Here is a 24,739-nt window from a genome sequence, read left to right on the forward strand (position 1 = left end):
TGCAAACAGTCCAAATTGTATTTTCAACTCTTTGAACAATTCAGACTTTGAACAATTCAATAGAATGAACCACATACATACTGAGCCTTTTAACTGATGTCTCTTGCATGCAGATGTGTTGGTTAGGAGTTCCAGAGGGATTCCTGATGCACAGAATCTCACAACCTCCTCATCAGACTGCCTTTGCTGTATTTGAACTATCTGATGTAATAATAAGTACAGCAATGGTAGCAAAGTATGACAAACTACAACAGTACACTCTCAAAAACATGGTTCTACAAAGGTTTCTTAGTAAAAGAAACTGCATGCTGGTTCTTTGCATTGTGAAATGTTTTTTTCAGACTGGTGGAGAATGTGTTGTATATGGTTCTATATACCACCAAAAAGGGTTCTGCTATTACGATGTTAAGCATTATTCTATATAACAATAGAACTACCATTTTAGTGCTATATAGAGCCATTTTCAAAAGGGTTCCACATAGAACCATATATGTGAAACCATATACCAGATATGAAATGTTCTGTTCTAGAGAAACTTACGGAGTAAGAAATGTTGACAGTGATGATGATAGGAACCAGTGTTTAATGCCCCTAAGAACTCCCTCATAAAAAGTTTTTAGGTGAAATGGTTGTGAAAACATTGTTTCATATAGTATACATTCTTTTACAATAGTTTTGAGAAGGTTTGGGCATAAAACATATTTATAAAGGCAAAACAATTTCCAAAATACTATTTGTAAGGCAAAATGGTCCCGAAAGACAACAGAATTTTTGTATTTATCACTATCTTATCATAAGCAGTATTATCAACATTGCATGTCGTGTTGCAAATAAAGGTGTGTAAGAGTGACGGGTGGTTTTGGACATGATTAAATATATATGATTAAAACGGCTATACTTGTGTTGTAGGTATCATGGCCCCTGGCTCCTATCGCAACCACTGTAAAGAAACCTGAGCCTGTAAGTTTCTGTACAATGAACCACTTCACATCAAACCAATCTGAAATACTCTGTTTACATCTCACTGATTGAATTACTTAGATTTCCCCTTTAGTAGATGTTTATTAATGGTCACACTATTTGACACTTTTAAATCTACTTTTATTTTCATCATTTTAAAGATTTAAAGATCTCTCATTTTAATTTACTTGTTAACCTGTGATGTAATGATAAGTGCTATAATATATTGACTACAAAAATTGTAGATAAATAACCTCTTTCTCCCTCTTATGCAATTGCAGTACTTAAGCTTATTATTTTATTGAATCAAAACTGAGCCCGTGTCGAAGTGTTCTGTGTTGTAGTAGTTTGATAACAATGATAAAGATATATTTTTGCCTATACACCGTGGCCAAATTGTAAAACAATTAAAGGCTGATATGGGTTTAAACCACTGGATGGGAGTGAGGGTGCATCCATACATCCAGTATAACCCATATATGTATAAGAGACATTTTAAGTAATTCAATGAATTTAATTCAAAGGGTATGGGAATATATATATATATATATATATATATATATATATATATATATATATATATGTGTGTGTGTGTGTGTGTGTGTGTGTGTGTATATATACATACATACACACACACACACACACGCACACACACACAAATCTTCGAACAAACCTGTGCTCTTCATAAAATACTACTTTTTGGAAATTAAGTAATTCTTGTGTAACAGATGCTGTGAAAATGTATCAAGTGCTCAAGTATGGCAGTGTTTGTGTCTCAGAGCGTTTCCACGCGAGAGTTTCCCGACCCAGGACCGTTTGCTCTGTGAGTTTGCTCAGGTGTGACAGGTGTTTTGAAGCCCAGGAGATCCAGTGATTCACTGTGACTAACACCACTTTTTTCTAATGCTTTTATCCATATCAATCTATCAGGGGGCCTCATTCAAGTTCGGAGGCACGTGCCCCACCATAAGTTTGATAGATATGTATGTTTTATATTTTTGGTTTTATTGTGTTGTACTACGAGTTTCATGATATGTAGTTGTGGTCATTGAACATTATGAGTCAACCTTATTCTTCTAATTATGGCATGACATCTATGCAAAACCTGTATATTACAATCTAAATCTATGCACTTATAATCATTAGCTACGCCCTTGCAGCACACACACACACACACACACACACACACACACACAGACAGAGGCCAGCCCACTCTCTCACACTCTTACGCAGCCTTAGCAGCTCCATCCTCCTCACCAACATGGCGCCAGCGTGCAGCTGCCTCACACACACTCACTCAAACACACACACACACACACACACACACACACACGGCAGCGCTCCGCTGAGTGTCTGAAGTGAGCGGCGACTCCGAGTCCGCTCTGCTTTCCGCTCTGCTTTCCGCTCTGCTCTCGGTTATTTTCTCACACGGCGCTGGATTTTCGTCTCTGGATGGCGAGAACGTCGTAGAGTTTCTAGTTTCTTCTGGAAAGTCCAAAAACTCACCTGCTAAGCCTGAATCTCCGTCGCCGCGGCTGCGAGCTGTCTGTCTGCCAGCCTGTCTGTCTGCTCCATCTGTTTACTGCTCAGTGCTCTTCAGGACGGAGTTTTCCGCCTTACTTTACCATTAACACGGACTTTTCCTCCACCATCCGAGCCATGTGACTGTGTTTGGAAGAAGAAGGGGTCTTCACCCAGGAGGACATGCGTCTGAAGATGAGCGAGAATAACTATCCGCTAGAAGACAGGGACAGGGACCGACTTCCTCCCATTCTAACCCATGTAAGCCTCGCTCTCCTCGCTCTTGTGCAGACCAGTGTTGTTTAAATGTGACTTTTCACTTCAGACTCTGCTGCTGCTCTTCATCGTATTAGCATTACTTTTATTAGTCAGTCCCATCTGCCCTGTTGAAAACGCTGTAGAAACCCAGTTTTGGTTCTTCAGACGTTCAGCAGGTAGCAACTCACTTACTTGAAAGTTTTTCGCTGGAGTAACAGTGGTTATTCTTTAGTATTGCTCCAAAGAACGTTTTCACCACTTTGTTTTTAAAGTGTGAGGGAACATTGGCAGGTTGAAGAAAAGTCCCTCAGACTCGGTTCTTCACAGATGGGCAAATGAAATGGTTAGAAGTTTCATAGGCGGCTCTGAAGTGGGGATGCACGGTAATATCAGAATCAACATTGAACAGATGTTGATGTTCAGTTATTGTGCTCCCGAAGAGCAGAGCGTGATGGTGAGCTACAGTGCTCAAAATATCTTTTACTGCATTAATGCCACAGAAATAAGTGTTATGTTTTTATAAATGTTTATGTATCAGCAGATATATGCATAAAAATATCACATATCAATGATGGCACACCAAAAACGTTATAACCATATCGGTACATCCTTAGAGTGAAGTAACAACTCGTAGTGTTGCAGTGTACTATACTGAGTCACGTTGCTTTGAGTTTGTAAGTGCACATGCATGGACGTTTTAAGTTCAGCTATCCAGAAATGTTCTAAAAGCATCATAAGACCTGGGTATGTAATACATCACCCTTTAAACTACTGTTATATATTTTTTTTTGCTGCATAAAACTTGTGTTACTGATTAAACCAAAGGGTGGGAACATCTGGCTAACACTTGATTTATTTTGTTATGTAAGACAGCATCCAGAATATCTGCCTCTGATGAGGGCAAGCAAGGGGAAAAAGGTTAAACATTTTTGCTGTTCCACTGTTTTTGCCTCAGGCATTGCTTTGTTTATCTGCCCCAACGGTGATGCTGAGATTAGAGGCCTTTGAATTGATTAAACTACTCCTGGTCACGCTCCACATCCTACTCACAGCGCTACACCGATCTCAGGCTTTGAGGTGGTCCTCTTTGCTGCGGCACACAAAGTAAATTAGAGTTTTCCACCCATTTGCCGTGTTCAAGTTAGAACCCATACTTATCATTTGTGGGGCATGTATTTTTTGTCATAATTCATGTGCATTGTCTCAGCTTTGTTTGAATATGGGTTTGTTCCCCTGACAGAGTTTGGATCGTGGACCGAAGCTACCTTTCTCTTCATATGGAAGCTTCATCTCAACCCTAAACCACAAGAGAGAGTCGGGTAGTCACAGCCTGTCCACTCAGCTCCTCTTACCAGCAGTCCGACAAGGTCAGACCACATGCCACCTGCTGCTGCCTCAGTTTGCTGGTTCAAGATTCATCACTAATAAATTGAGAAGAATGTTGATTTAAGGGCGTTTTCACACTTGAGTCCACACCCAGGACCAATTCTGGGCTCGTTTTGGGGGAGGGACTCAGTATCGCTGGTTTGCTTTCGCACACAAGAACTCCATCTGAAGCGTGGATCGATTGCACAATTCCATACCTCACTTTTCTGCGATGTTTGTTTATATACTAAAAAAAATTGAGAGTTTTTGTGAGTTGTGGCCATTGGCCCTTGAATGCCTTCTTTGCTCCATGTCTTTCCGTCTCCTCTGCTGTCCATAACAGTCTTTTCCTAGATATCATAGAACTTGAAAATGGAAGTGATATGATAAGTCAAAGCAGTTGCATTGCAAAATGAACCAATCATCAACTCTACACCTGGCGCCTGAAGTGGATAGCTTCCACACGTGCAGCAGACCGCACCAGAGAGAACCGGAGATCGGTTCTGTGAAAACAGCTTTCACATTTGACCAAAGGTACCAAACTCAAGAGGTCCAGGGTCTGGAAAAAAATAGTGTGAAAACGCCATAACACTGCAATATTTATATATATATATAATTTTTTATTATTATTTATATAATATAACTGCAATGTTTGATACATTTTCACTGTTTTTTTTTTTTAATTCCACATTCACAAAAGTCTTTTTTTTTTAATTCATTATTCACAAATTCAGAAGTAAAAGTTAGAAGAATCAAACAGAAGGCAAAAAATAAACAAATAAAATGAGATGCCATAATGAGCTGACATCCAGTCAGATCAATGGGCCTCATTCACCAATATCTTCTTCATTTTTTTCTTAAATTTGTTCTTAAGAACGATCCTGAAAAAAATCTACGTCTGGTTCATGAAGTGTTCTTAAACTGTAGAATTGTTCACACCTTTGTGCTTTTGACTGTTTATAGATTCTGTTCTTACCTTAGAAAACACTGGTTAATGTCTTGTGAAAACTGTGTAAGTGGGTTTTAAAAAAAGTCTTAAGAATGTTTGGTGAATGAGGCCCATTTTTTCTATACAGTTTATGCTGTTAGTATTCTTTATAATTTGCCCAAATCTGTCTTTTTTATGATAAATAAAGTTGATGGATACCCATGATGTATTCAGAAACGCACATTGCGATCTAATTTATCACGATAAAGATAGCATATCCTCGTATCGCCCACAGAAGCTCCTACTAGTGGATTCGTAACCTGAAGGTCATCATGACCTTAAATGCATGTGCAATTTTAAAGGTAAAGCTAATTTAGTACAGATTCAAAAATAAAGCTCCTGATTGCATATCAAAGTGATCCCTCTGGCTGCTTTGAATTAATGAACAATTGAGTACTTCAAGCAGATGTGTTTCGCTTTCTTTGTCCTTGAGATCAAAGATGCAGTGGGAGACTTGAGGATCAATGCATCCTGTAGAAGAGCTAGAAGGCTAATCAGGCCCAAGCTGCTCCTTCATGGCTGAGTGAGGAAAGGAGCACTACTGAAGCTACTGCAAGATGTCCTAAATGGCCAGTCACATGTTCCCACTTATCTTCTGATGATTCTGAGCTTTTGATGATGCTGTCCAGTGTTGCTAAAATTGTATGGCATTATTTTTTTCCCCAAATATATAATGATTTTACAGTATCAGGTGATATACAGAGACCACCCTCCCTTTATTCAATTTCCATTCAAATAAGCCTTTAGTTATTCATGTTATTCATTTTTCAGGTGATGTTCTGAGGAGATTAGATTTAAGATAATTACATGAGGTAAGGGGAAAGTCAAAGGAAAGTAAGAGAAAAAACAGAAGTTTACAAAACTTCTGTTCAAGAGTTCAAGTAACTGTTAGTTATGATGTAAGTGTTACTAACAAGACCTGGTAGACCACCAAAACTGCCACCATCAGGTAAACAAGGTTTCCTCTTTGAGTGAGGAGAAAATCAAGCTCCACTCTTGCTTCAGATCTGAAAAAAATCCACAGGCATTTGTCCATCCTTCCACTGTGAGAAGACAGCTCAACACTGTGGGTCTGAAAGAATATCTAGTTGTTAAGAAGCCAGAGAAATACAGAGAAAATAATGTCTGCAAATCAAACAAAGAAGCTGCTGGTGTTCTCAGAACAATGGGCTGACCATCCCAGAGTCCAGACTTCAGCATCATTGGATGTGTTGAAGATTAACTGGATCTTGAAAAGCAGGAAGCGCAACCAACTTGTAAGACTGAACTTTGGATGTCTGAAAAAATATCCCAGATTTCTTTGAAAAACTGATAGCAAACCTCCTGAAAATAATGGAAGCTGGAATAAAGGCAAAAGTTGGACACAGTAAATACTGAAAACATTTATATTACATTTAGTTGCTGGGGTTTCTGTGTTATTTTCTGCTAAATCAGTTTGTTCTGCTTTTTTCCTAAAGCTGACACAATGACACAAGCTTGTACTTAATGACTGGTTTTGCCTGAAATTGAAATAAATGATGGGTGGTCTCTGGCTTTTGTACAGTACAGTACAGTACAGGGGCAGTCGTGGGCTGGAGGTTAGGGAACCAGCCCTGTGACCGGAAGGTTGCTGGTTCCATCCCCTTGGCTGACAGTCCATGACTGAAGTGCCCTTGAGCAAGGCACCTAACCCCCAATTGCTCCCCGGGTGCCGTGGATAGGGCTGCCCACTACTCCAGGCAAGTGTGCTCACTGCCTTCTAGTGTGCATGTACGTGGCTGTTTCACTGCATGGATGGGTTCAATGCAGAGATCTAATTTCACAGTGTGCAAACACGCACAGTGACATGATTGTTAATTCTGTTCTATTCTACTGCATTAATGAAGATAATGAGTGAGTCTTTACAAAGCATGTTTTGATTGGACCTCCATGTTCTCTTCTGTTTCACTTCAAATAACACCAATAGATAGAAAACACATTTCTAAAAGGGAAACTTCTTAAACTTGTGACAAAGGCCTCAGCTAATAGCATGCATTGCAATTGACCAGGTTTTTTGTTATCAGTATTGTTGTGGGTCACTGAGTTCTGTTGTACCTGCTGCCTGTTGTTGTTTCCTCTCAGAACTCTACACTATCTATAGCTGCTGTCCTTTGTGTGCCTTTGATGGTCAAACTAGCAAGGTGAACAAGTCCCATCATGTTATTTTGTTTAATGACAGTGTCTTGAGCTGACATTGATTAGCGGCTACTTCTGAGTGAAGAGGGCAGTTTTTTGTTTTTTAGTTGTGCTGGAGGACGGTGATGCGAACTGATGGCTGTGTTTATTTTTTTCAAATCATGCTTTCAACGTGTGTTTTAAATGACTTAAAATGGGGATAAAAACAGAAGTGGTTATAATTAAGGAAACCATAAGAACATTATTTATGCACTTAAATACTAAAACTAAATCCCAGAATAATAAACCACTCTTAATGTACAAAAATAGATGGAAGTAGATGCATTTATTAATCACAGCAGGTAGCAGACTAATTAAGCAGCACTGATATTAATTGGAAGGTAACTTAAGACAGAAAATCAGCAGTCCAGATTCTGGAGTAAGCATGCTTATTGGCTATTTGAAATGGAATTTTTTTGACACTGAAATAATTCAGTCGGTATCATAAAAGTACTTCTGCACCGAGCCCTGGTGTCAAATATGTTACTTTCCTAAACTGTACTGAAAAATGATGCATTTGAGTTTACTTGATTCATATTCCTACATGAACAAAACATAATACATCAACACGTCTGTGGTCACACGTAACTGAAAGACAAAATTGTGGTCATATAATTTGTTTTATTCATGTGAATCCAGCAGCCTGTTCTTTTTGTAGTGGGATCATTTATCTGCACATGACTCAACCCATGTTATTGGACTATGTCGCAGTCACTGATTAATATTACATGATGTCTTTTGGCCCTTGTGTTTTCTGCAGAATCCTAGCATGTGCAGTTTTCTAATGTTGTGGAGGATTGGGATCTGACGCTTGATGAGCTAGCTTCTGCTGAACTAGAGAAAATGTTTAGTGAATTGGGAAAACACTTAATTGTCACCAGGAGACCAGGATGCACAGAGGATCCTGATAGATGAACCAGCGTCTTGTACAGTGAAAGCCCAGCACTTACACTCCCTCTTTTCCATTTATGTAATGGAAAAACATGTCCAGGATAACTCTCAATTTGTTATAAAAGATGACACATTTTTGAATGCTTTGCAAGATTTTTTTCTGCTGATGTGAGTGTGGGTTATTGTGGATATTGTGAGTATTGTAATACTTTTATAAGATGTTATACATTTTTGAGCATATCATGAATATATCTGTATTTAAGAAACACTGGCCAACTACATGTTTGATTACAAATTTAAGGGTTTAGCCCTTATGAGCATAACAGGCTGTGTTCAATGGGACGTAATGATAAGCAATAAAACGTTGAGGAAAAAAATTGTGGCATGAGATGATATGATAAAGTAGTGGGCATTAAACTGTTTTAGATGCTTAAGTAAATCTAACGTGGATGAATGGATTGATGGATGAATTGATGGACCTTCCACCTTAAATGGAGCAGCAGTTACATTCTTGCACCTGTAAAGGTGCTTAAAGGTAACTTCTGCACCATTTAAGTTGGAACCATGTTAAGCCTATGCTAACTCTAAAATAATAGCAGTTTGTTTATGTCCACTGTCTTGAAAACAAAGCAAAATGAAATGGATTCTCCAGTGGGAGGTGATTGAGGGTCTGCTGCATTTTAATTTGAAACTTGACTAAAACTACTAAAGTTTTCTTTTCCAATGCTGTTATTGAAACCTTAGATAACTGGCAAATACTGATCCACTGAGCACTTCACTTAAGATTATAATCTACCAAAAAGTAGGCTGTGATGCTTAAGCTACTTAAACACCACACTAATACCCCAAGAGAAGAACTAGACAACTAACAGCATCACATCAGAGTGTTATTTGAGGCTTGTTTGGTTTCAGGAGTAATTTTTTCCCTTTTGATATCCAATTCAGCATTTTCTTCTGATATTGGTGCAGTACTGGTACCTGGTATCGAACTGGTGGCATCTCAAAAAAATATAATGGTGCTAATTTTCAGTAGCAATTTTGAAATGTTTTACATTTGCATTATCTGTTCCAACTTATCAAACCTTAGAAAAATGGAAACTGTGATCTTTAATTATTGTGATGTAATATTAAAAATATAACATCAGATATTTGTAATATATATATATATATATATATATATGTATGTATGTATGTATGTATGTATCCCTGTATCCTTACACTGTACACTCTTTTGTTTGTTTGTTTGTTTTTTTGTTTGTCCGCAGTGAGAGAACTCCCCCCAATCTGTCCAGATGTTAGACAGAAGCAGCGGATCTCTATTGACGTTTTGCCTCCGGAAGTTAAAGCTCGCTTTGCCTCAGACCCCATCATACCCATCCGCACCAAAACTGCCAAAGAGTTTCAGTAAGGACCATACTTTCCCTCTGATTACACCCCATTTCATTTTTCTTGCCCTAGTTTACTCACACTAAACCATGCTTCACTGTACTTGTTTGGATGAATCCAGGGAAGACATTGAAAAGGCGACTATCTCAGGTGATTGGAAGCAAGTCCATGATTTCTACTTGACCACATTTGACTCCTTCTTGGAACTCAATGCTGCCTTTAAGGTGTGTTTGATTCAGATAAGTAATCCATAGTTTTTTTTTTCACTAAGCTTTAGTGTTTTTTTGTTTGTTTGTTTTTGGGAAGAGTGTTGTAATAGTCATTTCAGTGGATTTGTTTCACATTGTTTAAAGTCTTTTTCTGGAGTACTTCCATCTAAATCTATGCACATATAAAAGTCAGAAACCACCCTTTTGTTAATTTAATTTCCAGTCGAAAAGAAAGTATAACATCAACTCTATCAGTATTTAATTTGACCACTTTTTATTTACCACCACTTCCAATCTGTCCTACCAGTAAAATCTGCTCCCTAAGCATGGCCTCCGAGGTCTGGTCCTCGATAGTTTCAAGAGGGTTTTTCACATATCTCCATTCGAGAAATGTAATGGGGCTAGCAGTGCCAGTCTGATAATACAGAGGCCCACTCTGGGATGTCGCCCAATCAAATGGGGATAGAATATTTATTATGCCACATTTTTTATGATAATGAAATGTGATTGTTTTCTGTGAATTGTGTCACTGCATTATGGCAAATCAAAATCTACCAAGCGCTGTGTTATTTCACTGCTTAGCAACCGTTGGAATTCGCCATTGCCTTATTGGTTCATGATCACTGCCCGTTGTGACCGTAAGTAAGGTCCTTGATAGATTTGGAAGGGTTTTATGCAATTCAGTGTGGTAAAAGCAAAAATCTACCCAATGAGCAATGAGGTCTCAGACGACCTCGTAATTTGGTGCTAGACTGATTTGGTTCCTTTCATAAGGAATGGACCAAAGGAAACACCCCAGAATGACTTGGAAAAATGTCTGGTTCCATTGACTTGCATTAAAAGTACATTAGGTTTTTTTCCTTCTCCTGCAAAGTTATCATTTTGGAGATACAAGGGTTTTTTCTGACAACAGTTATATGCTAACATACAACATAGCTATGTATATAAAATGTGGCAGTTGATTAGTATTGAGTAATTAACAGATTATGCTTGTAAAATGCAAACACTGCAATTTGTTATTATTTGGAGTGCTCTTAATGTTGATAGCTAAAGGAGCATGATTAAGCTTAGGTCTAGTAGTTGCTTAGTTTAGGCTACAAGCCCCTTAGTTGGCTATAGTAGTGATTAGAAATTAAGTTTTGCTCTCCTTACAGAAAGCATGAGAAAGTTTACTCTGAACTTGCAAACTGATGGCAAAGTATCATGAAATGTAATTAAGAAATTGACATACATTTGTCTGTGTTTTGTCTGGTTAACTGCATGAGTGGGCTATGTTTTCTGTTAGCTGGGTTTTGGTAGAGACAGTCTTTTATTTTATCAGTTATCTCAGTGAGAACTGAGAAAAAGAAAGAAAAATGTATAAGCAGAAAGAGAAAGAGAAATCAATGTAAAACTTTCACCTGATTCATTAACAATTTCACCATGGATTTTTAGCTGAAAATAATCAACAGACATATAAATAAATAGTTATATGACTAAGTAAATAAACTTAAGCAGGGTAACTGGAGGCAAATCAGTTTATGGAGCAGTAATAGCAGTTTATGGAAGAATGGAGCGATGCAAAAGGAACAAATGAAAAGTTGCATTACAGTTATGAATGGGTAAAAAAGAGCAATGAATTGGTTAAAAAAAGAAAAACACAGCTGACAGTTGAGAAACTGAACGTAATACTCATATTTGGGTTAGCTTATACAGTATGAGATTGAAGTCACTTTTCTGTCTGTCACCACCAGATAAACAGTACTTAAAGCTGTCATCTATGAGAGAGAGGAGAACATCAAGCTCTACTCTTGCTTCAGATCTGATAATACCCACAAGTGTTTCTGTCCATCCTTTCACTGTGAGATATATAAGCCGTTATTCAGAAAAGGAAAGCAAGGATAAGTCTGAATTTGTAATTGGTTCATAAGAAGCAGAAAATAGAACCAAAATGTAAGACTGAACTTTGGAGGTGTGAAAAATATCCCTGCAGATTTCTTTGAAAAACTGGAAAGGAAACTCTAATAAATGGTGGACTTACTAAATACTGAAAAGCTTGATATTATGTTTAGTAGTTGAAGCTTCTGTGTAATTGTCTGTGAAATATATATGCTTTCTCCTTTCTTGGCATTGAAAAGTAAATACCTGCTAATCAATGACTGTTTTGAAATGAAATCCATGAAAGGGTGGTCTCTGAGTTTTTTACAGTACTGGTGAAGTTTTATTCATTGATTTATACTGCTGTACTGTACATAGAAATACAACATGGCCTTAACAGAAAATATTCTTCGGAGTAGGTCCAGTACATGCCCTTTGAATTGCACTAATGTTTTTTTAATGAGAGCTGCTGGAATTTGAACCGTTGTGAAACAGTAACGGTGAAAATTGGGAAAAGGGGAAAACCAAACGTTACTTTTTGGTCTCCAGATGAATGAATGAGCTCATTCAGAGAGCAGTAAAACAAAGAACACCTGCGTATAGTTACTGTAGTGGTGAACTACTTAGCGTCCGCTTCATCATTTATTTCAACATTCAAAGCAGCTGAAAAAAAGACCATGCTAGAAGTAATTATGCTCTTTTGGCTTTGAGAAAGTTTTAATACTTCTGTAGCAGCAAGACTTTTCAGATTCAGTATTTGAGGCAAAGTAAATGATTGCTGAATATATTGGTAGGTTATGAGACTGACTTTCTATTTTATCGTCCACAGAAGGAAGCAAATGCTCCATACAACACTATTGAAGACTCAGGAATAAACACCAAATTTGTCAATGCTGTTTATGATGCCTTACTTCACACGGTGCGTAAACAGATGGCCTTACGCAAAAACTAAATAAATAAAGAGTCATGTCTCTTGTTATAAGAACACAGAGAGCCATTGTGTGTTTTTGTTGTTGATATTTACTTCATTACTTCAAGAATGTTGAACTGGACAGAGTGTTTTGAATGTTTTTAATTCACAGCCCCCAGACACTCAGAAATCGGTCCTGAAGGGAATCATTAATAGCTTATTAAGGGAGTGGAAGGGGTGAGTGCTGTTTTGTTTTCGCTCACTGAACCTTTTAAAGAGGACATTAAACCTGCAGAAAGCAGTGTTTTAATGGGAAAGTTTGCATGTTTGAAACTTTATGTCTTTCAGGCCGAGGACAAAAGATGACCTGAGGGCTTATTTCATTCTTGTACAGGTATTTATTTATTTATTTATTACTTTGTAGCACCCGTTTTGTTTTCTCATTCTCTGACATAATGCTTGCTTATATAAGCTTTGTTTATGACCAATAAACTATATGTTATACATCAACATAATGATCTAGCCCAAGTGAGTTGGTCAGTAAGGCCAAAAGCACACTATGAGCAGAAAGCTGTCTCCGTTACATAACCTAAGGACATGTGGTACTTTTCAGTAATGGCTGTAATTTTCTCTCTTTAAATCGAGACCGTTATCTGCACACACTTATAGATGTACATATGTGCAGCACAATCGGGCTAATCTGGATTAAACTTGGCCTTTGTGAAAACGGCGCTGAGCGGGAGGCGAGGCGAGTCGAGGCTAGGCAGGAAACTCTTGATCTCCTCTCTCACCACATGGCCCATTGACTCCAGCCATAGCTGCAGTCAGAGTGGCTGCAGATATATTATGAGCTAAGTGTTTACTTCACACATGACCAGCATAGACTGGTTTTGGGTTGTCCAAATATGGCCACAGCCATTGGGCTTCACCTCTGGGGAAAGACTGGCAAGACGTAGAGAGTGTGTCTTTAAACAGTTGTTGATTTGCTGGGTCTTGGATCCGTTTTAGGATGTTGTGTTTTGATTTGGTCCATTCATGAGCTCATTTTTTTGAAGTGGAATGGGATTGAATGTTATGGTTATGAGAGCTGATCGTTTTCATATTCTGAGGTCGGTCTGCTCCGAAATGAGCTTCTGATGTTAGTCGTCCTCGGGCTGTTGATGGGTGTCCTGACCTACATATCTCTTGAAGACAGGGTGAAATCGAAAGGCAGCGGCAATTATTGGGCTGATGCGTCTGCCGCTGATGTGAGTCAGCCTCTGGTATTATTTGCCTTTCTCTGAGCTGGAGGAACCGATGAGGTCATGCTGGAGTGGGGATGGCTGGTTTCCGCTCAAATGCCACTTTTTATTAAAAGCCAGACTTCTTCCTCCACTCCCGGACGAAAAGTTATATTTCCTTTTTGAAGTGCATTGAAAAAGGCTCCTCTTTGTTGCAGAACCCTCAGTACACCAGCACAGCCACATATGTCATCTATGCACATTTACTGAGGCAAATCGCGGCGCTGGCTGAAGCAGACCACCATTTCCTGATGCACTGGTTTAAGAAGTGAGTCTGAAACGTTCCCTTCTGTCACCACCATTCGCAGTCCAACCTGCTTAAGGAAGCAATTCGCGAAGTAAAACCATAACTACAGCAAAGCCTCTATTATAAGGGAATCTTTTACAGGACTGTTTACATTTACTTGCATAATCAACTCCAGTAGCTATTTCAGGTAATTAAACGTGATTACATGCAATGATGTTAATAGAAGGCCTTTACAGTTCTTTTCAGTTCTTATTTTAATTTATGTGGAAATGTGTAGATGGCAGTTGGTTGGTGTTCATTTGAGTGGGTATGCTGGAACAGCAACAGGAACTGTTGGCTTATTATTCACTTCTTAAGTTGTTATTTAGTAACTGATGTTTAAGTTGTGCAGTCCTGAGAGAAAGGAAAGTGTGGGCCTTAGGGCTGGCCTGAATAGCATTTTACAAGCGTTGAATAATTGTTGGTGTTTCCAAACTGTATTTGCAATTCCTCTCTCAAACCCAATAATATTTACATTTCATACTTCAGCTTCCATCACAAATGAAATAACTTCAGTAATGAACCTAAATCTCATTCAGGATTGTTTTTTCAGTGTACACTGAATTTGTACTAATGCTAATTTTAGTGTTTTATACTAGATTTATGTTGTTGTCTTACACAAATCAGCTAACCCGATTAGCTAGCCCACTATCTCTGTTTATCTGCGTCTCCCTGCAGCTAGTGATGAGTGAGTGAGCACAAGCTCAGCTTCATCACTTGAATGTCATTCAAACATCAAAACTATAGCCAAACAAACTCATGTTTCTCTTTGAATGTTGTTTGCTATTTAGTATTTTTCAGTGGAAAGTAGCTAAATCATGATACCTAGATGACATTTTGTGCTAATTAGCATGTTTGTGATGTCATCACGTCATATTTGCGTTCTGCCCAGTGTCAGATGGTGTCCGCTATTTACATCTAGTTGCTTCTCTCCTGCCCTATATATGCTCAGATATACTGTATTTTAATGCAACAGATTTCCTAATAAAGCTGTTCTCATTTATAATTTTTCAGGATGAGTATGAAAAAGTGATTGAAACACAGCCCATTAAGACTACATGCTAACCAACAGTCACTTCAAAGCCGTTTCTAAGCTTCTGCTCTTCACTAAAAAAAAAATCTTGTAAAAAAATTTTATAACTGCAATGTTATTTGACAAAATCACCATACACTTCATTAAAAGACCACGGCTGTGCTGTGCTTTCAGCTATTTTTACATGTAAACTGATCACTCAGAGAGAATGTTAAAAGCGGCAGAATATTTTTCTATTTTTTTCTGAGAAACCACAAGTTGTTCCATTTTCATTGTGACGGTGAGTGATAAGACAGTGCTTACAGTGAAAAAGATCAAATTAAGTTGTTTAAATTAAAACAAAGGCAGGGCAAGCCACCCAGATTAGTGTTTGGTCTTTGGCAGCACTGTTTGAACATGCACAGCTCATTCACGTCTATGTCAGCTGCTGTGCGGACAGAATGTGCTGCTCCGCCTCTCTGCCAATCGCTGAACAGAGCAAATGCAGAAAGAAGTGTGCCTCTCGCTTACAGGGCAGTACTGGAGACTCTCTTCTATGGAAAGTAAATATGTTTTGCCCAAAAAGCTTCTAAAAGGATCCAAAAACTCGCTAAATCTAGCAATGAGTGAGTATATATGATCATTTATAGCCAACTATCACATCCGTTGTTAAGTAATTGCCATTTTTGTCCAGGTTTTTTTTTATAGAAACAGTGGGAGAAAATTTGGAATCCACAGTAGTGTTCTAGAATTAGGGTTAACAAAAGACAAGTACCAACATAACAAATGAATACTTGAGTAGGCTTTGAGAATTATTTGTGCCAGCCCTTGTGGGCCCACATTCAGGCCCGTAGAGTTTAAGAGGTTAATTTCACATGAAAATAAGGCCTTTGCTTTTCAGTGCTGTATTGGTATGTTTGACTGAGGAGACATGTCATCTCTCAGACTATCTCAGAAGCGTTTTAAGCAGCTGGTGGAACGCCTACAGTTTTTCATCACCACACGGCTGTTCCCTGCCAAACCAGAGGAGCTGCCGCCCATGGCCAAGTGCTCATGGTGGATCCCGTCTGCCACTAAAGTCCTCTCGCTGCTCAGTGAGTATGAAAGCCTGCGAGTAAGCACTGAAGAAGATACTTAATGTTAAGAAGCTGATTCTGCTATAACTGTGTTAACCCCTTTAGACTTCGGACTTATTGTCCAGTATCTATTCTGAGTAATCACAGTGAACCTGATATATAGTTTATTAGGCACACCTATCTTGTACCTACACTCACTGGCCATTTTATAGGTGCCACGTACCATATTGCTGATCTTTATAGGTGTGGAGTTATGGAATGTGAACAGGCCCACCTCTGCCCTGTCTGTGAATTGAAAGGGACCACTTCTTACTGGATATTACCGGGAGTCGATCATTCAACAGTACCACCAACATGTTAGTGTGTGATGTAATGCATCAGTGCTGCTGGGTTTTTGTGACACTGCAGTTCACTGCTGGGTTGAAAAATGTCCACTAATGAACAATGTCAGCCAACAGTGGCCCCGTAGTCCGAGACTAACCGCTCATGAAGGGATACGGCATGATAAATACAGACTGTGCATGGAAAAAAGAGCTATAGCCTCAGAGTGTACACCTACACACAAGGTGGCTGTCAAACTCTGCTGCAACAGAAGAGCCACAGTCAGTAATTGTACATCTACAGTTACAAAGTGTACCTACAGTCCTATGCATAAGTCAGAGACCACCCTTTATTTATAGAATTTCCAGTCACTTTGCATTTCCCTTTGCATTTTAAAGCTTCTATTTTTATTTCTGTAAGACTTGCGTTTTTTTTTTTTTTCTCAGAGAAATTTGCAGGGATATTTTTCCTCATCACCACAGTTTATTGTTTAGAGGAGTGTTGCATTATCTGCTCCATACCATCCCGGTAATCCCACACACATTTTTGACAGGTCTGGAAACAAGAGTGGTTTTCAGATCTGAAACAAGATTGGAGCTTGATTTTCCTTCTCTTAAAGATAAATACTTTACTGTTTATCTGGTGCTGACAGCTTTGGTGGTCTCCCAGCTCTTAGATGGTTGTTAAGAGTCCCGTTTTTTTTCTATATCTTTTAATAATTTTTTGAACTTGACTTTGCTCTTTCTTATGCAAGTGGATTAACTGTTGTCTAATCTCCTCATGAATATCATTTAATAAAAAGTTGGACTTAACTAGCTGTTTTGACTGGAAATGAAATAGGTGAAGTGTGGTTTCTGTTTTTGGTCAGTGCTCCTGGAATAATGACCACCTATTCTGGCTACATACCTAATACCTAATAAACGGTCAATGCAATCTTAGTTATAGAGGGTTTAAGGAGTTAAGAATAATCAATTGCAGTGTCTTTTTGTCTTTTCTTTCTCTCCCCTCAGATGCTGCAAACAGCATTTCTTCTCCTCCCATCATCCCCTTCTCCGATTTCTATAATCTCACACTGGACCACATCGACTTCATGGAAGACTACCAGACGTGGCAAGCACATGGAAATTCCAACAGGTGTGGCACGAAAATATAATTCTGACCGAGCGCCTTTCTGCACAATTTTCTCTCTGCCCACATGCACCCGAGCTCTTTCCGCTTGAGGTGTTTTCTTTAGTCTTTAGTCTAAAACACTTGTGGAAAATAGCGAGAATAGGAGCTCCCTCTTGTGTTTACCTTCAGCACTTGGGGAGACAAAATAAGATCAGCACACATTGGTATCTTTTGGAGAGCAACTAAAATGTAGTCTCCCCACCTGCAGTGGCATTTTGAGCTGACCAGTACTTTAAGTCCTTTCAGTACTTGAGCACTGGACAGTGGACCAAATTATTTTTTTCCACATATGGTCTCACAGGTCTGAGATCACATTGAAAATCAGGGTTTTTTTCCAATTGATTTCTGAATATTAACACCAGAATGTTTTAGAATTTTGCATTTTCCTGTAAATAAGCCATTAAACATTGGAATGAATGCAATACAAAATAACAAGAATATCTTGCTTTCAGGTAAGTATTTCATATCCACCCATCCATCCATCCATTTTCTAAGCCGCTTCTCTGTCAGGGTCGCGGGGGGATGTTGGAGCCTATCCCAGCAGTCTTCGGGCGGAAGGCAGGATACACCCTGGACAGGTCGCCAGTCCATCGCAGGGCAGACAGACAAACACAGACAGTCACTCACACACAGGGGCAATTTATCATGTCCAATTGGCCTGACTGCATGTCTGTGGGAGGAAACCCACACAGAGAACATGCAAACTCCACACAGAAAGGACCCTGGCCACCCGGCCGGGGAATCGAACCCAGGCCCTCCTCACCGTGAGGCGACAGTGCTACCCACCACGCCACCGTGCCGTCCTAGTATTTGATATCTTTTGAGCTAATTTGAAGACAAAAGTTTTGGTCCTGGATTTCTCTTTGATGCCCCCAGCCATTACAGTGGTTTCCATCACCAACACATCTGATTTAGCAGAGCGAAGTATTGTTTGAACCAAACTAGGTTTTGCATGATCACAACAAATAATACTGGGCTTCCTCATGGAGAGGTTTGGAGATAAAGTGTTTGCTTAACTAACATACATAAAAACACTATTTGTTGCATTAGTGTTGTTTACTTATTGCATTCATTTTCATTTATTGTAATACTGTAAACCAACAATGCCCAGATAAAGGACTTTTAAATAGATGCCTATAAATAGTTCCCTTAGGTGCCTAAAACGCTCGCACATCTGATTAAAAGATGGTTTTAGGGAATTGTTCTAAAGAAATCTTTTTAGTATCTTGGTTTGTGGTATAAGAGGAACTCCATAGCATATTGGGCCTTTTCATTATTGTAGCCCTAAAAACAAAAACTTTATGCAAACTCCACTGTTGCTTGCAGAACAGATTTTTGGTCTGACCTTCTGCTGTCTGTGCAGGTTCACGTTCTGCCAGTTCCCCTTCATCCTGTCAACAGTGGTGAAGAAGGCCGTCATCCAGAGGGACTCTGAGCAGCAGATGATCAGCATGGCCAGGGTGAGTATTTGCCTGCCACTGTCTGCTGTTCTTCTGTAGTTAGCTATGTTGTGGAGCTGCCAGAATGTGCACGGAACATTACTGTGGAAACTAAGGATTAAGCCTGTTTGGTCCGTAAGGGCCTCATGGGATTTGATGCTTGCTCTATGGCCGTCTATATGACTGTCCTGAGACTGTAGTGTTTATCTAAGCCCTCTGTGCTTGGAGGTTCCTCAGTAAAGTGCTATGATTCTCAAAAACCACAAGTTTTCAGCTGCTCTAAAAAAAAGTCCCACGAGGCTACTGAAAGCAATGGTACAAATCCATTAATCATAGATGGAATAACCCAATCTGTCATTATTAAAAAAAAAACAAAAAACAAAAAAAAAGCAATCTATCAAGTTAAGCAGGAGGGAATGTGTACACCAGTTCCATTACTAAAATTGCTATATTTCAGCTTTCTTACTTCCTTTTGGCAATAATTAGACACATAATGTGTTGATGTAATATTTTATTCATGTGGAACTGAGGTTTTTAGCGTTACATGGAAAGTCTTCTGACAACAGTCTTGTGCAGGGTGGAGCTGCATAAGTGCGACTTTTTTTTTTTGGTGGAATCCTCCCAGGCTCCCTCCCAAACATATGTGACCAGAGAGCGTAGGCTAAACAGACACGTGGCTGTCTGATGGAAGACAGTTCAGTCTGGCAGGAGTGTTTTCAGCCATCTCCTTAAGAGCACCAAGGGAATGAACACACTCTCCTGTGTTCTCCTCATCATGGCCTCATGGAAGCATTGTAAAACCAAAGGTTATTTACTGATGATATTTCATAAGGGTAGAGTAGCCTATTCCTGTGCTCAAGGAGAAGTATTGATTGTTTAATGAAATAATGACTGAAGCTGGATTACTTCAGTAGAGTTCTACAGAGAACTACAGTTCTCTATAAAACTGAGTGGAACTTCTTAGTACACTCAACATATGTTCGCATGGGGAATTAAGTTTGTTGGTGCTCGTCTTATCTTTTTTAGAGACATTTTGCCTGATATATAATGCTAAAGCTTGTAGGTGAGAGGCATGAACACCAGTGACGAAATCCAAATAACAAAACAAACTAACAAAGTATAATGAAATGATATCCAAAAAACTGATTAGATTACTTTCCTTACATCTACACTCAAATAGACATTATTGTGGTTTGAAAATACTGAGACAAGTGCACATCTCTAAAATTGCTCTTATGTAAGATTTTTTTATTGAAATTGAAAGAAGTGTTATTACTAAGTCGGGATGAAAACAAACATACTAAAATATAGTGTCTGTGCGCTGTCAGAGGTAATGGGATGGATCTGGCAGGATGTTTTTTAGACAGCTTCATACGTCTTGATGTATTAACATTACACGACTCAATAAGAAGCTCCATCTCAATGTTTAGGTCTCAAATGTAAAATATATATAATATAGTGTTGTTCATTCACGTTGAAGTTATAAAGTGTTTAAGGCTGAACTGATTTGGTACAACGGGGTACAATAGAAGACAGCCAATCAGAACAGGGCTCATTTAACATTAGTTAAAGTAACAAAAAAGCATGATATGTCATGTGAAAATGTATAATGACTGTTTTGATATATAAAACCACACAAGTCATAAATGAAGCTTGGGAAAATTAAATGCAAGAGTAATGTCGGATGCAAGTCTTTTAACATTGAAATTTCACTGCCATTCATGGGAAGCATACATTTAACAGTATATTAAGTGTGCCACGGTGTAGCATAATGTAAACAAGGCTGCAACATGTGAACACCTGACTGACTAAACAATTGGCTTCTATTTCTGCTACAGCAAACCCTGGTGGACAAGGTTTCTCGCAGACAGAGGGTGGATATGAGTCTGCTCTTTCTCAACATTAAAGTGAGGCGTCTGCAGCTGGTCAGTGACTCACTGGATGAGGTAATAGCACTCACTCCAAGTATGTGAACACAGCAACATGGACAGCGCCTGTCTGTTCCTTTCAGTTGTTACCACTAAGTTCTAAAGTACTGAGAAATATTTACAGAACTGTAAGACTTATGTAGTGGTTCTTTTACTTTATTCAAAGCAGTACCGTAATCAACATTTTATTTTCCAAGACTGAGAGAGGGTACTTTTGGCCAAGAGCAAGTATAGTCTGGTCTGGAAAGTTCTAAGTCTGGCTATGGCTTAATTTGGAAAAACGGCCCCACCATAAATGTGTTCTCTTTTTTTAATAGCTTTCGAGAAAGAGAGCAGACTTGAAGAAAAAGCTGAAAGTGACGTTTGTTGGGGAAGCAGGCTTGGACATGGGCGGACTCACAAAGGAGTGGTTTCTTCTCCTGATTCGACAGATTTTTCACACCGACTACGGTGAGACATGCAGGACAAACAGTTTTTGGTCTCAGTGGCCCTCTGCCAAACTCGTGCTTAGGACAAATGCCTCTGCACATGTGCTTAACCATGATTTGTGTTCATTGAGAAAGCTGAGAGAACTATAGTTCAACCACAGAAGCATTACTCATTACTCTTTTCTTATCCTGCGTAACAGATTGGCATACTATAAAACCACAGAGATTCCATTTCCTCTAGTTTTGCCGCATTGTATTCCTGATGGGGAATGTCTACGGCAGAGATTCAAACCGCACAACTGACTCAGCTTGGACCTGAACACTTATGACTCGTGACTTGATTCAGGCTTGAATATGATGACAATAAAATTTTAAGAAGACGTCATACCTGTTTTTTTTTCTGCTTAATCACTTCAGTACTAAGGTGCAAAGCCTTCAGATAGCTTGCCATCTAGAGAGACTTTATTCGAAAATTTTACTTTATGTTACTTCTGATTCTACTCATTTTATGAAGTTGCTCAGTGTAGCAGCAGCCACGGCCTTAGACACTCCACTCACACTAACATGGAGCATTGGACACCTACAGTAATCCAATCCACCAAAATGATCAGGATTTTGTCAGTTCTGTTCTGATTTGCTGTAACATTATGTTGGACAAGCTGTACGCAAGTGAAACAGCCCTTTCCTATCAAAGTAGGTAGTTCTCGGTCACATTAAGCATCAAATTGCACCAGATAGGAGAAAGCCTGGCTTGTGAGTCTATTGTGGTAGAAGCAGCACTGAGAATAATACCAAGTGAAAAGATAGACCTCTGAGGATGCTTCATCATTTTGTACTTGTTTTGTTTAGTAAAGGAATGAAGCCATTGAATGCTGTTTTTGCTGGTTTTGAACATTGTCTCAATGGCATTCTGCGGTTAGCTGATGAGTTTGTTATATGATAGTGTTCAAGTAGTCTTTACATGTAGCTTTGCTTTCATGTAGTGATTAATTGCTACTCAGTTAAATGTGCAGAAGGTTTTTGCTGCCTGCAACATGTATGTATTAAGGGGAGTGTCCAAGCTCTTTACAATTTAGTCTGATTTTCAGTTGTGGATGCCAAGATGCGACTGTAAAATAACTGTCTGTGCATCTGGATGGATCTCAATTTTAATGTCTATAGACTACATTAAACTTTTTTGCCTATATTTTCCATTAACATTTAGTGTTATTGTAGTTGAATTTGAATGTAGTTTACACATCTGAATACAGTATGCTTATTAAGCCTTTAGGCCTGTTTCACTATCTAATTTGAGCAGTTCTAACTTAAAAGTGGACATTTGAAGCTTTTAATAGACATTCTGGTAATACTTTTTTACTTGTAGTAATACAGTTAATTCTTTAGTAAATCCTTAAACTTAACACTTTGCATCTTAACATTAAAATTTTGCATTATGGAAAATGCAGAGCCTTTATAAAATTCTGACAGACATTTTATGAAGCAGTTCAGAATTTTAAAGAGAGAATCATGATCCTTCAAAGAATCAATCTGTCCCACCTCTAGTAGCAATGTTCATATTCATAATTCTGTGAATCCAGTGACATATGGATGTCCCTTACTTGGACATGTCACCGACTTTAGTCCTCATAGTGCTCTCCACATGCTCAGAGGTCTATGAGAACACTCTTCCAATGTGTTGCTTTTTGGAATTGTTTTAGCCAGCTCCAATTTTTAAAAATTGCTTTAATTGCTTTAGCCAGCTCCACTTTAAAGTGTGCGAGCTACAGCGTTTAATGCATAATTACCCAAATGCCAAGGAAATTTATTTTCCATAGATTTTTCAAAAATGTTTGTCCAGTTTGTTATACATTTCCATATAAGCATGACATATATGTACATAATAAAATGTACACTGTTACTATTATTTAAATTGCAAATGTGCATATATTTTAATATAGTGCCATGTGTATACATTGGCATATGTTAAAATATTCAAAAATGACACATTTAGATATATGCACCACATATATTTCAAAAACATCACATATTTTGCACATATATTTACAGACAGATATATTTCCTGTTTATTCAAATCAAAGCCCAGTAATCTAGTCATCACAAACGCACACACACAAATATTGTTATTGTGTAAATTTAATGTATTTTACTACACATTTCATTCAGAATAGAGTCCCTTTTGGAACAAACCATTTTTACTCCCCCCCCCCCCCTCAAAAAAAGCTCTTTTGCGTTGTGTCAAAATATCATGATGAATGGACCAGTAGAAATCCAAATGACTTATAACTGAGTCTTGATGTGTAAACTAACTTTGAAAGTTAAGATTGTTTTTCCTGCTCTTTGCCGATACAAAGTTTTGTTCCAGCAGCAAGAATACGTCGACTTTCTTACCTCAACATAAAATGCAGCCTTCAACATGTTTTCAGTTTGTACATCAAACAGCCTCCTTGGTTCATTTTATGAAACTTGAAATGTACTGGCAACTTGCACAAATTGTGATGTCACATGTTTTGACCTCTAATTAGTGGCTTTTATGATTATTATATTGACTTGAAACTGAATTTAAGTTTCTGTGCTTTTTAGCTTTGAAGCTTTTGGCTCATTTTGACACTGTACTGTTCAGCAATGGCACTAATTGCAGTCTGGAATCAGCCACTGGTACCTAATTCCTTATTTCACTGTAGAGTTAAATCTTTATGCAGCTTTGCTATGTGTTGTACCTTTCATTTACAGGCATGTTCACATATGTGAAGGATTCTCAGTGTCACTGGTTCAGCAGCTGGAAGTGTGACAACTGCTCAGAGTTTCGTCTGGTTGGAGCTGTATCCTTTAATGTGCCCATAAGTGGCTGCACGCAGCTGATTAGAGCCTTAAATAGCCCATAAACACACTGTCCGCTTACACTTACAGAAAACCGTTTATTTGTGGAGCCTGTAAAGAGATTGTCTTTCAACACAGGAAAGGAGGGATGCTTATTTTACAGTATCAGTCCACTGCTTGAGTCACTGCTGAGGCAGAGCAACATATGATGTTTTTCTGTCTGATCAGTGCTGTTTTCACATCACAAAGCCTTTAATGTTACATGGTGAAAGACTACAATTCTAATTCTATTTGGAATCGTTTCAAATGGATAACACCAATTTATCTACAAATACATGCTGTAAAAATGATTTGCAGATACATTCCATAAAAATTATGAAAAACTTTTAGATGTGTTCAGAAAAAAAAAATTTTTAGGTATTGGTGAATACACAAATAGTGAAT

General features: G+C 38.5%; 1 protein-coding gene across 1 annotated transcript in view; it reads left to right on the top strand.

Moving 5' to 3' along the window:
* Nucleotides 1-2,277: 2,277 nt before the first annotated feature.
* The window catches only part of hectd2 (HECT domain containing 2), a 38,774-nt gene continuing 16,312 nt past the window's right edge, over nt 2,278-24,739 (top strand). Inside the window, exons 1-14 of the mRNA XM_017681939.2 lie at nt 2,278-2,742; nt 3,980-4,106; nt 9,442-9,580; nt 9,684-9,786; nt 12,458-12,547; nt 12,711-12,775; nt 12,887-12,932; nt 13,977-14,086; nt 16,062-16,210; nt 17,524-17,647; nt 19,047-19,143; nt 20,961-21,068; nt 21,368-21,500; nt 24,209-24,297. Coding sequence (XP_017537428.1) covers nt 2,665-2,742; nt 3,980-4,106; nt 9,442-9,580; nt 9,684-9,786; nt 12,458-12,547; nt 12,711-12,775; nt 12,887-12,932; nt 13,977-14,086; nt 16,062-16,210; nt 17,524-17,647; nt 19,047-19,143; nt 20,961-21,068; nt 21,368-21,500; nt 24,209-24,297 — 1,458 coding nt within the window. The 5' untranslated portion in view covers nt 2,278-2,664. The remainder of the gene's footprint in view (nt 2,743-3,979; nt 4,107-9,441; nt 9,581-9,683; nt 9,787-12,457; nt 12,548-12,710; nt 12,776-12,886; nt 12,933-13,976; nt 14,087-16,061; nt 16,211-17,523; nt 17,648-19,046; nt 19,144-20,960; nt 21,069-21,367; nt 21,501-24,208; nt 24,298-24,739) is intronic.

This window comes from Pygocentrus nattereri, chromosome 13, assembly GCF_015220715.1.
Source record: "Pygocentrus nattereri isolate fPygNat1 chromosome 13, fPygNat1.pri, whole genome shotgun sequence".
NCBI classification, from domain to species: domain Eukaryota; kingdom Metazoa; phylum Chordata; class Actinopteri; order Characiformes; family Serrasalmidae; genus Pygocentrus; species Pygocentrus nattereri.